Genomic DNA, 16,693 nt, shown 5'->3' with positions numbered 1-16,693 from the left:
GTATTACTCTGTCCACAGGGGACGCCAAAATCAACACAAACTGAAAGTTCCTCACTGGAGCTTTTAAAGCCGGGGTTGGTAATCAGATTTAGATCCACTTTTTGTCATACTGGTTAAAATGATCTTTATGTCCTGATGGTAATCAATACATAATGTGTTCTTAAAAAAGAGTGAAAAAAGCTGCTATCTACAGCCGGAGTAAACCTGGGAAAACACCAACCAATCACCGTTTTTTGGGTGCCAAAATTTTAAACCATTCAAATCCCGTCCAGCTGTTCTGCCCGCCTCCTGCGCGTACATTTCCCCGGCGTGCACTCTCCGTCCCCGTCTCCTGCCTCTGCTTCCCCTGATTCTACTGACTACCCCTCTCGCTCCACCTCGGGCCTGTCCCCTCTGACCCGATGAGGTGCTTTGCTCAGGACTGTAGTCCGGATCAGAGTCTAAAAAGCTCTCACCACGGGGGCTCAGACAAGCAGAAGAATGAATGACATTAACTAAGTCCTACAGAAATGTAGATGTACTGTAGCGTCCGTCCGGACGCTGTAAGGATGACGAGCCGATTCGTGAACACGTTGATCTTTAATAACCGGTCACTGTCGGCCGTGATCACACCAACCAACAAAACAACAATCAATGTTTGAATGAATGAAGAACTTCTCCTCTTGTCTCTCCTCTCTCCAGCTCACACACTCTACACCTCTCCTGATGCCTTCACTGACTGTCAACACTGTAGGAATTAAGAACATCTACACTGAACAGGTTTAACAAACAGTAGAGTTGTTACAGTATTATATATGTGTTATAACCTTTCTCCTGATATCGTGTCACCATGACAACTGGATAATGCTAGCATGACAGTTGTGAGTACTACCAGCAGCCATGTTTGTTTGTGTTTTTAACTTTCACTATGAGAATGTTTTGGTGAGGACCGGTTTTGAATCAGTCACCATCATATGGTTGCAAGTCAGCGGCGCTCGTGAATGTGAGCGGGGGGGGGCGTCGTTTTGGAGGAGCTCTGAGGGAGGAGGGGAGGGGTTAGACGGAGTCATGAGGAAATGCTACATTCAAATTCATGCTAGTTTTCCGAGACTGCCAACCCCAGCTTTAACAGCCTCACTGCCTACCTTCAGCACTAAATGAACGCACAAACCAGTGTGCCATTGCATTCTTATTTTATTTCTTTATCAGTGACTTTTTAATATTGTTTTAATTTCTCAGGATAATTTGAGAAGGATAAGAAGGACTTAAATGAAAGCAGGTATTACATCCTCATTTGAAGAAACAGGTTAGCAGTCCTTTCATTTTTCATCTAAAGCAGCAGAACACACTTCCTTTTTAGTGCAAGGGCTCCTGTTAAATTGTTTCATTACCACAGGAAAGCAGTGGCCTTTGACTCTGTGCTGAAGACATCACCCGCTTACAAGCTCTCACAATAAAACCCATGCGTGCTGTAATAAGCCCCACTTTGTTGCACATACATCCAAGTGAAAACATTTATTGGACTAATTACAATGGTCTGCCATTGGATTTTCTTCCTGTGTTACACATGCTTTGGCAAAGTTCCCAGTATTGTGCCGCAGCGTCTCTCTTTGACTGGTGCACTAAAGGACATGCATGCAGAAAAAAAAAGAGGGGAGAACAGGAGCAGACAGTCATTGGCACATAGGATAAAACAAATATTGCCAGGAAGTTCAATCCTTTACAAGAACAAATAATGTGTCCATTCAACCCGTAAATGATGTCAAAGAACAAATATTGCTTTAGAGGTATGCTGGTTTACGCCTGATTTATTTGTTTGAAAAGACACCAAGGCTCAAAGTCAAAAGCTGATCATTTCCCAAACCTATTCTTTGATCATTACTATTGATGTGTTCCCTCACGAGGGACAGCAGAGCGTCTACTGGCATTAATCCATAACCTCCTCATCTCTGGATTTTCTTTCTCAGATGGGACTCTATAGAAGCACAACGCAAAGTAGTCTCCATTACTTAGTGCATCCTAATGTACAACAAATTTCAGGCATTTTTTTAAATGTATTTTTTTGTTGGCAGCAGTCACTACAAATCGACACGGACCACAAGCCCTGTGATTGGTCGGCTCGGTGGCATTATATTTCCTGCATTTACAGCACTTCCAGGATCCCCACTCATCAGCCGTGTATTTCCTCTCCTCCTCTGTATTCTTCATGTAATCATGTCTCTATGATAAACAGCAACATGTATCAGCTGTAGATTAACATAACACGCTCTGAATCACTGTGGAAAAGTAAACAGAGATCGTAGCAGGGCCGGAAGCAGGCGACCGGCTATCAGAGAGACCACACTGCCCTCAAGCCTTTCGGCGGAGAATTGCTGCACGACACGGACACATCGACACACAAGTATTCTCTGCAGGTGACTGTTTTGTGCTCTCCTGATAAACTGCGTAATAATGAGAATGTCCTCCATGTTGTTTACTAATGCAATCAGAAAGTAAAGTTCATGTTGTGGGAAGAGGTGAAATCATAAACAGTATACAAGAAGCCTGTGCAATAAGACGTGCCATAAGTCTTTTCCGTGGATTACTTTGATATGTGTGACGTGTGTCCTTGCATCTTCTTTGCATTTCAGAATTAATAACCTTTGTTTGGGGGTTTTGACCAATCAGAATCAAGTATTTAACACACAGGTGATTGGTAAGACAGTTAGGTAATATTAAATAACATGGCTTTGTGGATTTAACCAAAGGCCAAATTAAGAAACTGAGAAAAAAAGAGGTTGTGTGAACAATATTAGTTTGTACTATTATCCTAGATGCCAATTACATTATGGACATAGTGATTTATAACAAGGAATCGGCGGCATGGCTGGGGGGAGTGGTCGGGCCGGCTTGGGGGGGCGGGGGGGATTGGCCCTGCCGCCTCCGCCCTCCCCCCGCTCCGGCACACCGTTTGGTGGGCTCTGGTCCTGGTCCTGCCTGGCTGCCTGGCTGCCTGGCTGTCTGCTCCGGGTGCTGGGCCCCCTCGGCCCTGGTGGCTCCTTTGGCTCTGTCTTGGGGGTCTGTGGGGGCGGTGTTGTGGAGGTGTTCCTTGGGGGGGCTGCGGGATCTCTCCCCCCTCGCCCCCCTTTCCTCCTGCTGGGTGACCTGGGGGTCGCCCTGGGTGCTCCGGCGGTACCTGTTTGCTTCCGGTCTGGGTCCTTGGCTTGTCCCCTGGCCTGGGTCTCCCGCGGCTGGTTGGGTCCTTCGGTCTGACTGCTCTCGCGGCCCGGGTGCCGGGCCGTACCGCTCGGCTGATCTGACCCAAGTGGTATCATCTGCACCAGTGGTGGTCTTGTTACACAAATAGAACACAGCACGGCGGCAACCCTCTGCGACCCAAGCTTCAGTAATGATTGTGGACACTAAGGGTTGCTTAATCATTAGTATCACCCCACGGATTTTTTTTTTGGCATCATGGTGAGATGGTCCCTCTCCATCTAAGTGTCTTAGGTCTCTCTCCTTCTCTTTCCCTGCCCCTTTGTATATCCTTATGTAATCTTTCTTTCACTTTCTCTTATTTTTTTTTTTGGCCCACCTAGTTGTGCACGCCCTCTTTTACAGAACATGATATTAGCTGTCAATAAAAGATAGGCCAGAGTTCTAAGAGGAATGGTGATGGTCACATGCACACAGTCACAAGCACAGAAGAAAAAGGTCTTCTTTCTTTTCTTTTGCTGCAAGAATAAATTGCATTAATATTTAATACAAAACAAGGAATCTAATGTTTTTTATGAAGATGCAGAGCAAAAATATATATACTTTGAGATTCAACTTTATATTGCCATTTTGTTCAGTGTTTCATTATACACCACAAGTTCAAAAACTATATATAAGTTAAACAAAACCAAAACAATATATAAAACAATAAAAAAGGAATACCAACAAAAAATGTAGCTCTAGTGAAAGCTCAGACAGGAAGACTATAAAAGCAATCACAGCAGTTGTTTAACTCTCCTCTCCCTCGTTCAATAGCTCACCCGCTTCCAGCTGTATGCTCCGGAGCTGTCATTGGTTAATCAGCGGTGGCTGTCATCCAAAAGCTCAGTGGTACGCCCTTATGGTCAACCAATCAACTTTCTGCTGTCTTTTTAAATGTGTCTCTCTCTCCAGCTAGTTCCTTCTTGCATTGATGGTGCACACCCCTCCCCCTCCCCATCTCCACCTGGTCTCTGCAAGTCTTCAATTCCTAGGATCATCAACCACCACCACCAGTGTCTGGACTCTAGGGGGATTTCTTCTGCTGCCAAATTCACACATTCTTCGCTCACAAAATGATCCCCATAGAGTCCTTACGCCAAAGATATCTGTCAAGTTTCATTATTCATTAAGTTGTAATAAATAACATTTAATCTTCAAACTGTGTCTCTCCTGATTGAAATAAGATTAACATAAGAAAACGTATAGAACGGTGGATTGCTCTCTCTCGGTGGGGAGTGAGACTTTGCTCCAAGTGGGGGAGTTTAAGTATCTCGGGGTCTTGTTCGCGAGTGGGGGTAAAATGGAGCGTGAGATCCACAGGCGGATTGGTGCGGCGTCAGCAGTGATGCGGACATTGTATCGGACCATTGTGGTGAAGAGGGAGCTGAGCCGGAAGGTAAAGCTTTCGATTTACCAGTCGGTCTACGTTCCAACCCTCACCTATGATCATGAGCTGTGGGTCATGACCGAAAGGATAAGATCTCGGATACAAGCGGCTGAAATGAGTTTCCTGCGAAGGGTGTCTGGGCTCGGCCTTAGAGATAGGGCCAGGAGCTCGGACATCCGGAGGGAGCTCGGAGTAGAGCCGCTGCTCCTCCGCGTCGAAAGGAGTCACCTGAGGTGGTTCGGGCATCTGATAAGGATGCCTCCCGGACGCCTCCCTTTAGAGGTGTTCCGGGCACGTCCAACTGGGAGAAGGCCCCGGGGTAGACCCAGAACGCGGTGGAGGGATTATATCTCCCGCCTGGTCTGGGAACGCCTCGGGATTCCCCAGGAGGAGCTGGAAAGTGTCGCCGGGGAGAGGGATGTCTGGGTCAATTTGCTTGGACTGCTACCCCCGAGACCCAACCCCGGATAAGCGGAAGAAAATGGATGGATGGATGGAAACGAATAGTTAAATAAGTATTTATATTCCCCTTGGTAATGTTTAGCATAGGTTTACATTTCACAGTATTACTTTTCATAATCATGCTAGCATGTTGTTACCAAGCGGCAAACTCCGGCCGTGAGAATTGAAGCCAATGCAGTGTTAAAAACTGCAGTTCCTCGAGTGTCCACTTGTGGCTGGCTCCGGATGTGCCAGAAACCAAATAAACATGTTTACAGCCGGGTACAAAAAAACTAGTGTAGTCTGGATAGCTCATTGCTCAATCGGCACACACTGTACAGGGGGTGAATGTTTTCATTACGAGGCATTTTCGAAGCTATTGAGATTACGATTTTTCCATAATGAGAGGCACAGCTGACTTGATTGACAGGCGGGAACACTGTAGCTGTTGGTGAGGAGGCTCAAAGCCCGCCTCTTTACCTTCACACTAACTCAACAGCAGTTAGGTTGACTTCAGCACATCCAATATGGTCCCCACCGACGATTGGCTTCAAAACAGCGCTTCAGAAAAAGATGGCTGATGTCAAGGATACTACGTCCATTATCTATATGGTTGTCACATGATGTACATTAAAACTAAAGGACTTCAAATATTAGTATAGTCATCTTCTCCAAACATTTCCAGATAGGGGCCCCATATAGATCTGAATACCATAGTGTTGTTATTATTCATTCTGTGAATAATCTGTTCAAAAGAAGCTTTCGTGGCCAGTTCATCTTTCCCTAAAACTGATCTTCTCTTCTAACTTCCAATGTCTCAGCACTATCCTGCAGCCTGTTAGAAATATACTTCATATACTCAGAACCCGTTCCCACTCGGTCCGGGCACCTGGTTCTCGGTCCTCCTTATCAACATGGTCATCACAGTTTATTCAATTCAAAGGTCTTGTTGTGAAACAGACAATATGGAACTTTAGATGACCTGGAGCCATTCCAGCAACAGCCGGGGTGAAGGCCCATTCCTGGAAGCTGGTAAATTATGAAGCAACAGTGACCCAGCTGATATAGGCTATATAAATACAACCACTCTGCAACACAAACCATTCGACACACAGAACAACCTTAAGTTGGTATCTTCTTTTCAACGTCAACTTGTCAAAGATGAGGATGTTAAGCGTTGCAGTTGCCGTCATGCTTGCCTTTATTTGCCTTCAGGAGAACTCTGCTGCCCCTGTCACAGTAAGAACCCGACTCACAGAATACACTTACATGTAACACACGAGTGGTTGGTCAAATCACTAAGACATCTGAGCTCAAAATTCCTCACTCTGTGCAGGAGCTGGAGGAGCCAATGGCCCAAGGTTTTCCACCTGCTGTTAATCCAGATATGCCTATTGACTCGTTGAAGGTAAGTCCAGTATAGGCAAAAACAGGGGTATGTGTTTTTTAAGTAGATGCATTTATCACTGTATATTCTCCACATAATGAGAGAATAAACAGTGATAAATGCAGGAAAACTAAAATTCACTCACATCTCTTGTCTCTCACATAGCTGCAGATTTACAACAGGCAGAAGCGTGAAACCAGCGCAATGGAATGCAAGGGCTGCTGCAATACGAACCCCGATGGTAGCATCTCTTGTGGTATCTGCTGCTCATTCTGAGGATCTCTGCATCACTAAGATATTCATCAACAACCAGTCAATGCTTATTTTCTTCTCTTGTGGATGAAAGCACAACTCGTATTGATGTATATTTCATGCAACAGATAAAAAGTTTGTGATAGTTATACACTGAAGTAGAGTTTTCTTCTCTCAACTGTGTCTTTATTCTTTGCTCACATTCACGTGTAAATAATCATATTGCTTCACATGCATATAAACTGATACAAACATTCTGCTTATTATAGTCTGCTTCTTTTGCAGAAGGCAGAGCTGCTTGTGCATAAAAAATAAAGAATGTTGTCATTTGTGATGTTCTAACACTTGTAGGGTTTCAAATTGAAGGCAAAGTTGTACCACAAAAGATAAGACTGAAGCATAATAGATATGTATCTGTACAATGAAGCAGGGTTTTCAGTTATGAGGGGAACTTCAGGGTTAGCTCCCAGTTTTCAGCACGATGTAGGTGGTTCACTTTCTTCTGCTGAACTGTGTCCTTGCTTGGGAGCAGGTTGTGTTCAGGAGAAGAGATCAGTTTGTGATAAAACATATCCCTTACTTAACTAATAATAACTGTCAACAGAGCTACAGAGCCTTGTAGTTGTGGGACATGTGAGATGTAAAATTACTCATATCCTATTTATCACTTTGAATTATGTTTTCATATCATTGTATCCTCTCCATACCACTCTGTTTGATGCTGTTGAGATTGCAGCTGAAACATAATGTATAAAACTTTCACACATGGCAGAAGAATAAAAGAGAACATCAAATTGATTTAGTGAAATCAGCTAGAGTCATTACAGACAGATGTAATGTGGTGTATGATGGGAAAGTGATATAGTTGTGCACTTAAAAACTGTCATGTTACTAGGAGGGCCAGATCAAACAGATATCTAAGATCATTTCTGCCCTCAGCTGTTGGGTTTTTAAACAAGCTGTAGGGTTGTTGCCATTTCACATAGGATTGTGGTACCTTTGGTCTCATATGCAACAGAAATGATGTCATCCACAGGAGTTACGTAGTTGTGTATTTAAATTAAATGTGTGAGCTTGTGTTTGTTTGTTAGGTGTATTGCTTGTGTGTACATGATGCGTGTGGGGACTACTGTTGCAATCCAAATTGCCCCTTGGGAACAATAAAGATTTTCCAAATCCAAATATAAAAAAATGTTCTTCTTTGAAAGTCTGGTGTAAAGCACTTTGAATTGTCTTGTTGCTAAATGTGCAGTAAGAATAAATTTACCTTGATTTGTACATTCACATGCAGCGTCATTTATCATTTTCTGCCACTGTTCTTCCTGCATTTGTAAATACAGCTGTATTGATTTTAGTGCAGTGAATGTGTCATATTACCTCTTCTTCTTCTTATAATATAGTTTGCTTTGAGTTTATGAATAATAAGACAGAGCCTTGTCCAGCACTGCCCCAACCAAAAAAGAAATTAACACGTGGCCTTAACTCCCTGTCCATCTCTAATCTGTCCTTCTGTATCTTATCTGTTTTATTCTCTTATTTTCTCTTCATGAAAAGCATCTTTGAGTATCTAGACAAGGGCTTTATTATTATAATAATAATTATATAATTATTATTATAATACTAATAATACTAATAATAATACTTATACTACTACTACTACTACTAATAATAATAATAATAATAATAAAATTTAAAATAATAATAATGATAATAACAATAATAATAATAATAATAATAACAATAATAATAATAATAATAATAATAATAATAATAATAATAATAATTATTATTATTATTATTATTATTATAAGCAACAATTATACTACTATTACTACTACTACTAATAATAATAATAATTTTATTATTATTATTATTATCTGACAGCAGACTTGTTCATGTTAAAGATTAGCAACATGAACATAGTCATATGTTGTAAACTCTGCTCCTTCCATGTGAACACGCTCACAGTATCTCTGGCCTGGAAACTTGCTCTGAAAATGCTGACTCAACCTAACTTTTGGTCAACCTAAAAATAGACAGAGGTGGAGCCAAGGTAAACCTTAGGCCTCCTGAAAACCAGTTACGTTGTGCATGTCTATGTATCAACAGCACCCCTAATTGTGTAAATGTATGTATAACTCAAGGGGCCACATTCAAAAAAGATGATATATACAGATTTCAGTATTCAAAACTGGAAGCTGCCACTTGCTACAGATACAATTAATGATACAATTATAAGAACAGTCACACAAGATGAATCAATATTATCAAAGTTTATTGTCTTGCTGCATTATAACATCTGCATCAAATGTAGTCACATTACTGAAAACGTGGACATTTATTACAGCATGCAGAAATTCCCAGAAAATATCTTTCTCTTCTTTGTTTGTTCATGTCAGCAGGAGTCCTCAGAATTTGCAGCACAGTCCACAAACACCAGGGGTGCAGCAACCGCAGCAAATTTTACACTTCCTACTACGCTTCTGTCTGCTGTTATACGGCATCTGTGATGGACAAAAGACATAAAGAGAGAAAACATCAAGTTACATCTGAACGACCTCATAATTGGTTTAACTCATTCAGTAAACTGAACGTACCATCCATGACTCTACTGAGGTCTCTGCATGTTCTGCAATAGGATTTTCATGGCTCGATGTGTCTTCCAGTTCTTGCACCTGGGAAAATGAAACCCAGTTTAATGTTTTTGTAAGACTCTTTGGACTTACAAATTTGAATGAGTGTCAGTGAAGTTCTTACCTCAGTGACAGGGACAGCAGAGCTCTCCTGGATACAAATGAATGTGAGCACGACGGCTACAACAACTGCAACTCTGAGTGTCTTCATCTTTGTTTGAGAGGTTTAAGTTGTCAGATCCTTGGACTGTTTCAGTGGCTGATTTGAGCTCCTTTGGCTTCTGCTCCTGTGTGATGCTTGAGATGGAAAGTGTGCTGGTATTTATACTCATTAGACCAAAGTTGCTTCATCATATTCACAGCAGCTTCAGTGTAGCACCTGCTGTCAGGAATGAGCTTGCATCACTCTTTGAAGGATGCTGGGAAAATGAGTGTGGGAATTCCTCAGGAGGGTGAAACTGGAAATTCTTACTTTCTGTTTGTCTGTGACACTTGTCAAACACTTTTATCCTTATCTGTGACTGATTTGTTTAAAGGGCTGTTCTACCCTTAAACATATTAGAGTTATTTAACATTTGAAGCACATCTGAGCTCTGTACAATGGAAAACCTACCTAACATATAATGATGATACAAATTATTTATACAGCACCTTGTGGGATTAAAAATGAGTAAAACAATTGAGCCAATAAAACAGTAAAATAGTAAAATCATCAGATTCACTCTAAACAAAAAGATCATAGAAACACAACAACATGTGTCAGGCTTTTGTTTTGGGATACATGACATCCTGGGAAATGATGTCACTTGGGAATAAAAAAAATGCCTCTCCTCTCTGTAATAGACACCAATCCTCAATAGTTAACTTAACACACTCATTCTGGTCATGTAGTAAACTATCAATGGAAAAACAACTTTTGTTGTTTGTCTAAGGTTTTTGTAAAATGTTCGAAACCTGACCCACTGGTGGCCGTCCTTGGAGCTGCAAGCTCCTCATCTTTTACGGATATGTATGAAAAGAAAGCTGTTTCGTTTGGAATGGTTGTTGCAGAAATAACTAATACTAAGAGTGTGGAAGATGGACTCTGTGCCCACCTTTGATCTGTGGCTAGGAGAAATGGCGAATACTCTGCATCTTGAGAGACTGAGATTCCACAACAAAGACAGGGGAAGTGTGTTCAATAAGATTTGGGACCCTTTTCTAAATATTCTTTGTGGCAGATGAATATTCTGTGTCTTAACTGCACCATCCTGCTGCGAGTATGTGCCTTTGTTTTTTCCTAATAAGAACTGCTTAAGATAAGGTTTTAATGTGATCAAGGCTGCTATTGCAATAGACATGCTCTGTTTTTCTTCCTTTTTTTTATTTTCCTTTTTGGAGGGGGGGTGGGGGGGTAGGCTTTTATTTTTATTTTTGCTATTTTTTATTCAGTCTGTATTTTCTATGTTTATAAAAGCAATAAATATATTTTCAAAAGAAAAGAAATGCCTCAAACAACACACTGAATCATTTTTAACTCAAAGTAGAAGGTGAGATTTTTATGAAATAAAGTCACAGTACAACAATTATCTATCATTCATATGAATTTTCAGTCTTTTCTTCTTTTTTTTTTGTGGTTTCATATAGTGAAGGTTTTTAATCATTCAACGCACCAGTCAATCACTTCATTTGTAAAGCACCAATTCAAAACAATTGCTACAGACACCTTATTGTGGCTGACAAGGGCAGAGAATGTGCAATGGTCCTCATGAGGAGAAACGTGCTCATGAGGAGAAACGTGCTGCAAATGCTCAAATGATGCAAATTCAAAAACAAATGCAAAAGTCGGCAACGCACTGCAAATGAAAATACATCCTGCAGGGGTGGGGATTTGGCCTAGTGGCTAAATCGTGCTCATGAATTGGTTGGCCGGGTTGGATTTCCGCCTGCAGCCTCTTTCCCGCATGTCATTCCCCCACTCTCTCACCCTGTTTCCAGCTCTATCCACTGTCCTCCCCTCTCTAACAAAGGTGCAAAAGCCCCCAAAAAATATAACTTTAAGAAAACATATTTCTACTAAAAAGCTGAAACATCAACAGTAAAAGTCCTGCACATATACAAGTGATGCAAATCCAAAAAACCAACAAACAACTGCAAAAGGAAAAGATGTAAAGATGAATATTCTGTGTCTTAACTGCACCATCCTGCTGCGAGTATGTGCCTTTGTTTTTTCCTAATAAGAACTGCTTAAGATAAGGTTTTAATGTGATCAAGGCTGTTATTACAATAGACATGCTCCGTTTTTCTTTTTCTTTTTTTCCTTTTTGGAGTGGGGGTGGGGGGTAGGCTTTTATTTTTATTTTTGCTGTTTTTATTCAGTCTGTATTTTCTATGTTTATAAAAGCAATAAATATATTTTCAAAAGAAAAGAAATGCCTCAAACAACACACTGAATCATTTTTAACTCAAAGTAGAAGGTGAGATTTTTATGAAATAAAGTCACAGTACAACAATTATCTATCATTCATATGAATTTTCAGTCTTTTCTAATATATTTCAGATAAAGTTCTCTACTTTACACTTTACTTCTGCTTTTAACTTCTCTCTACTCTACCAACCTGTCGCTCTCTGAAACTCACTGATATTTTTTGCACTTCTTAAACACAGATGGATTTTTTACAGAAGTCGTTTTTAATCATTTTTTGATGTAATAATTAATGTGAATAGTGTGAACATGTTTATTTCAGTTTTAAATTCAATCTTTAATAAACTGAATGATTGCATGTTGTAAACTTCAGCAGCCATGCTCTGTTTGTTCCATCAGGTCAGGGGTCTGTCAGGTCACTGTTTGCTGACAGAGTGATATGAGGTAACTGAAGGATTTCTGTTTTTGTGCAAGATTTTAGGAAAGACTCAAGTGTTGTTTGTTTTGCATGAGTCCATCAAGCTTTATTAAAGTTATTTTTCAGTCTATAGCTGCATATGAGAATAAAAACTTCATTTAGAGATTTTTTATACAAGGGTTGAAACAAAACAAAGAAAAGTAGCAGAAAGGTTTAAAAAGTATAAAGTGCAAATGGAGTTTGTTGTATTTGATAACCTCTCATGTTGTTTTCACTTTCTGAATATCTCTAGTTTCTGTTAAATATGTCCCCTCAGAGACCACTGTCTGTTGAAACAGATGGTAAACATTAACATCCAATGCACTCTGATTGTTGTGAAAGTACAAAATTCACCAACATACGTCCTTTTCTTTAGAGAATGCAAACCATTGGTAGTGTCTGTCAGAGGCACACAGTCCTGGAACAAACTACCAGCTCGCATTAGAGAGCGTGAGAACTACACCTTTAAAAAAAAAAACCTTATACACTAAAAACAAACCAGTCATGTACACATGAATAATCTGTTTCCTCATGTGATGCCCGTCCCCGGAGGCTTTGGCCTCACCTTCCATCCTGTTTTTATAATGTCACCAAAATGTATGTTTTATATGTAAAATGTGTTTTTAAGTCAGTTGGTGTAGTGTCCTGTTAACTGTCTTGTGACATCCTGTAACTTTACATCTTGTTGTTTTATGTTTCATGTAAGTACCTGCCTTAGGACTACAGGTGAAATTTAGCTATTGTGCCAATTCCAGCAAATTTACTTTGATGCATACTGTTGAAATGTTGATTGATGTGCATTGTCCTAATCAAATTCAATTAAATTAAATTAAATTAAACAGAATGTAATTTTTTTTTCTGTTAACTTGCAGATTTGCAAAAAAACAACTTATGACTAGGAGTGACATGCTCTTTCACAGATAATTAAATATTGTCATGTGAGAAACACATTAGAATCATTTTATTACAAAAATGTTTTACTTTTAGAACCAAAGATGCAGAAAATGTAAATAAATGTCACATCTCCTTCAATGTACCTCAGTGAAAATGCTTGAAATTACACAGTAAGTTTAAGATAAGGATCCATGACAGGCTGTGTTAAGTGCTCTCAAAGCAAACAAACAACAGACCTAGAAAGACTTTGGCTGTTTTTGAAATCACCTGCTACATACTACCTAGAAATGTAGTATGCAGTACATACTGCGTTTGAAGGTAGTATGACTGTTCTGTTGGATCTGTTCTGCAGTATGCCGAGCCAGGCGTCGCTTTATTTATGGTTTCTGAAAGCGAAAGTGAACAACGGCCAAGCTGATAGAGAAACTGCTTCTTTAGCCTCACTTATGATTAAAAAGTTAAGAAGTGGTTTATATGAAATTGAATGATTATTATAGCACCTAAAAACTGAGTTCCCCCTTCAAAAAAGAAGAAAAAGAAAAGGCGAAATGAGCGCTGTGCATTGTGGGAAACAGTACGAAAGGGAGACTGGTCTGATGCATACTGAGACATTTTTCACCAATCAGTAGACATGCAGGTAGTTTTGGCATTCTGCAGATTTTGCTCTTCTTTCACATACTACATACTGAATTTTGGCCAAATCAGTCTGTACTGCTAGTAGGCAGTCTCGAAAACAACCAATGATTATGTATGGAACAGAAAAAATGTAAACAAAAAAACTTTCCAGTCTTTCATTCCTGAGGACTTTCCCATTCTCATTCCCAGCATCCCTCACAGAGTGACGCAATCATTGTCACTGTCACTGCTGTACAGTGGGTGGTTTGGGTGAGTATAAATACCAACACATCTCCCATCTCAACCATCAAACAGAAGAAGCAGTCAAAGGATTTGAAGAGTCACCAATAAACTGACCGTCTCAAAGATGATGACACTCAGAGTTGCAGTTGTTGTAGCCGTCGTGCTCACATTCATTTGTATCCAGGAGAGCTCTGCTGTCCCTGTCACTGAGGTAAGAACTTCACTCATATTCATGCAGTTTGATAAATATTCATGGCTGTCTTACAAAGATGCTCAAATTCAGTTTGATGTTCAACAGGTTCAACTGGAGGAGCCAAATAACAATGACAGTCCAGTTGCAGAACATTCTGAACACCCAGAGGCCTCAGTGGATGCATGGATGGTATGTTTAGTCCAACAGATAAAATGAAGCACATTATTATTCCAAGAGTTCTTATGCTCTTTATATTTAAGAAGAGTTCATAAAAGTGACTGTTGATGATGATGATGGTGATGATGATGATGATGATGATGATGATGATGATGATGATGATGATGATGATGATGATGATGATGATGATGAACACTTTTAACTCTTTACTCTGTCTTTAACACAGATGCCGTATAACAGCAGACAGAAGCGTAGTAGGAAGTGTAAAATTTGCTGCGGTTGCTGCACCCCTGGTGTCTGTGGACTGTGCTGCAAATTCTGAGGACTCCTGCTGACATGAACAAACAAAGAAGAAAAAGATATTTTCTGGGAATTTCTGCATGCTGAAATAAATGTCCACGTTTTCAGTAATGTGACTACATTTGATGCAGATGTTATAATGCAGCAAGACAATAAACTTTGATAATATTGATTCATCTTGTGTGACTGTTTTTATAATTGTATCATTAATTGTATCTGTAGCAAGTGGCAGCTTCCAGTTTTGAATACTGAAGTCTGTGCATAGGTGCATCATCATAATAATAATAATAAAATCACTTTATTTATATAGCACCTTTAAAAACAAATGTTTACAAAGTGTTTTGACAAATTAAACGTGATTAAGATAACAAAGTAAACATTGAGACACGGAGGAGGAATTTTAACAATGCAAAACAAAATGCAACGCAAGAGTTTAAAAAGAAAATCATTGTTGAGAGGTTTTTCAAGGGTAAATAGATAATATAAATATATAAATAAATAATTACTACATTAAATTTGGTTTATTGTTTTTAGTAAATGTAACACCTTGTTGCTGAGTTAAATGTATATCCATTCAGATTTGGTCATACTGTGTGCTCAGTGTGTGCCTATGTTACAGTGTTTGACCAATAAATATCAATGGTTCTTTAAATACTGAGTAAAATGTCCATAATCTTACTTTTGTTCTAAACATCTCTCAAAACAGTCCCTGAAAATGATACAGTACAGTTCTCTGAAGTACACAACCTGCATGTGGGAAGTCATTTGGACTTTGGTTGAAACACATCAGAACAAAGGCTCATGGGACTGTTAATTGATGTTATAAAGGCAAAGTTGTACGACAAAAGATAAGATTAAAGCATAATAGATATGTATCTGTACAATGAAGCAGGGTTTTCAGTTATGAGGAGAACTTCAGGGTTAGCTCCCAGTTTTCAGCACGATGTAGGTGGTTCACTTTCTTCTGCTGAACTGTGTCCTTGCTTGGGAGCAGGTTGTGTTCAGGAGAAGAGATCAGTTTGTGATAAAACATATCCCTTACTTAACTAATAATAACTGTCAACAGAGCTGCAGAGCCTTGCAGTTGTGGGACATGTGAGATGTAAAATTACTCATAGCCTATTTATCACTTTGAATTATGTTTTCATATCATTGTATCATCTCCATACCATTCTGTTTGATGCTGTTGAGATTGCAGCTGAAACATAATGTATAAAACTTTCACACATGGCAGAAGAATAAAAGAGAACATCAAATTGATTTAGTGAAATAAACTAGAGTCATTACAGACAGATGTAATGTGGTGTATGATGGGAAAGTGATATAGTTGTGCACTTTAAAACTGTCATGTTACTAGGAGGGCCAGATCAAACAGATATCTAAGATCATTTCTGCCCTCAGCTGTTGGGTTTTTAAACAAGCTGTAGGGTTGTTGCCATTTCACATAGGATTGTGGTACCTTTGGTCTCATATGCAACAGAAATGATGTCATCCACAGGAGTTACGTAGTTGTGTATTTAAATTAAATGTGTGAGCTTATGTTTGTTTGTTAGGTGTATTGCTTGTGTGTATATGATGCGTGTGGGGACTACAAATTGCCCCTAGGGGACAATAAAGATTTTCCAAATCCAAATATAAAACAAATTTATTCTTTGATGTAAAGCACTTTGAATTGTCTTGTTGCTAAATGTGCTCTAAGAATAAACTTGCCTTGATTTGTACATTCACATGCAGCGTCATTTATCATTTTCTGCCCCTGTTCTTCCTGCATTTGTAAATACAGCTGTATTGATTTTAGTGCGGTGAATGTGTCATATTACCTCTACTTTTTCTTATAATATCGTTTGCTTTGAGTTTATGAATAATAAAACAGAGCCTTGTCCAGCACTGCCCCAACCAAAAAAGAAATTAACACGTGACCTTTACTCCCTCAATCAATCAATCAATCAATCAATCTTTATCTGTATAGCGCCAAATCACAACAAACGTTATCTCAAGACGCTTTTACAAACATAGGAGGTCTAGACCACTCTATGTCAAATTATGAACAGAGACCCAACTTCAAGACAGGGTAAGACTCAGTCTGACCCCACC

General features: G+C 39.6%; 3 protein-coding genes across 3 annotated transcripts; 2 read left to right on the top strand and 1 right to left on the bottom strand.

Annotated features, from left to right (window-relative positions):
- The first annotated feature begins 5,931 nt into the window (after nt 1-5,931).
- Nucleotides 5,932-7,380, top strand: LOC117823281 (hepcidin-like). Its single transcript, XM_034698419.1, has 3 exons — nt 5,932-6,283; nt 6,381-6,452; nt 6,597-7,380. The coding sequence occupies exons 1-3, from the start codon at nt 6,206-6,208 to the stop codon at nt 6,705-6,707; spliced, it is 261 nt and encodes an 86-aa protein (XP_034554310.1). The 5' UTR covers nt 5,932-6,205; the 3' UTR covers nt 6,708-7,380.
- A 1,561-nt stretch (nt 7,381-8,941) lies between these two features.
- Nucleotides 8,942-9,894, bottom strand: LOC117823078 (hepcidin-like). Its single transcript, XM_034698129.1, has 3 exons — nt 9,441-9,894; nt 9,281-9,358; nt 8,942-9,187 (listed from the first exon to the last, which is right to left on the bottom strand). The coding sequence occupies exons 1-3, from the start codon at nt 9,525-9,527 to the stop codon at nt 9,092-9,094; spliced, it is 261 nt and encodes an 86-aa protein (XP_034554020.1). The 5' UTR covers nt 9,528-9,894; the 3' UTR covers nt 8,942-9,091.
- Nucleotides 9,895-13,997: 4,103 nt separating this feature from the next.
- LOC117823125 (hepcidin-like) lies at nt 13,998-14,771 on the top strand. The gene is made up of 3 exons (XM_034698193.1): nt 13,998-14,140; nt 14,228-14,311; nt 14,526-14,771. The coding sequence occupies exons 1-3, from the start codon at nt 14,054-14,056 to the stop codon at nt 14,619-14,621; spliced, it is 267 nt and encodes an 88-aa protein (XP_034554084.1). The 5' UTR covers nt 13,998-14,053; the 3' UTR covers nt 14,622-14,771.
- The last annotated feature ends 1,922 nt before the right edge of the window (nt 14,772-16,693 follow it).

This window comes from Notolabrus celidotus, chromosome 12 (assembly GCF_009762535.1).
Source record: "Notolabrus celidotus isolate fNotCel1 chromosome 12, fNotCel1.pri, whole genome shotgun sequence".
Taxonomy (NCBI): domain Eukaryota; kingdom Metazoa; phylum Chordata; class Actinopteri; order Labriformes; family Labridae; genus Notolabrus; species Notolabrus celidotus.
This window is presented reverse-complemented; position numbering and strand designations above follow the sequence as displayed.

Bases quoted from the DNA above. Each gene is read 5' to 3' on its own strand.
- LOC117823281 (XM_034698419.1), top strand. From the start codon at position 6,206: ATGAGGATGTTAAGCGTTGCAGTTGCCGTCATGCTTGCCTTTATTTGC. The intron at 6,284-6,380 runs GTAAGAACCCGA...CACTCTGTGCAG, and splicing joins ACTCTGCTGCCCCTGTCACA to GAGCTGGAGGAGCCAATGGC. The intron at 6,453-6,596 runs GTAAGTCCAGTA...TCTCTCACATAG, and splicing joins TGCCTATTGACTCGTTGAAG to CTGCAGATTTACAACAGGCA.
- LOC117823078 (XM_034698129.1), bottom strand. From the start codon at position 9,527: ATGAAGACACTCAGAGTTGCAGTTGTTGTAGCCGTCGTGCTCACATTC. The intron at 9,359-9,440 runs GTAAGAACTTCA...TCATTTTCCCAG, and splicing joins CTGCTGTCCCTGTCACTGAG to GTGCAAGAACTGGAAGACAC. The intron at 9,188-9,280 runs GTACGTTCAGTT...TGTCCATCACAG, and splicing joins CCTCAGTAGAGTCATGGATG to ATGCCGTATAACAGCAGACA.
- LOC117823125 (XM_034698193.1), top strand. From the start codon at position 14,054: ATGATGACACTCAGAGTTGCAGTTGTTGTAGCCGTCGTGCTCACATTC. The intron at 14,141-14,227 runs GTAAGAACTTCA...GATGTTCAACAG, and splicing joins CTGCTGTCCCTGTCACTGAG to GTTCAACTGGAGGAGCCAAA. The intron at 14,312-14,525 runs GTATGTTTAGTC...TCTTTAACACAG, and splicing joins CCTCAGTGGATGCATGGATG to ATGCCGTATAACAGCAGACA.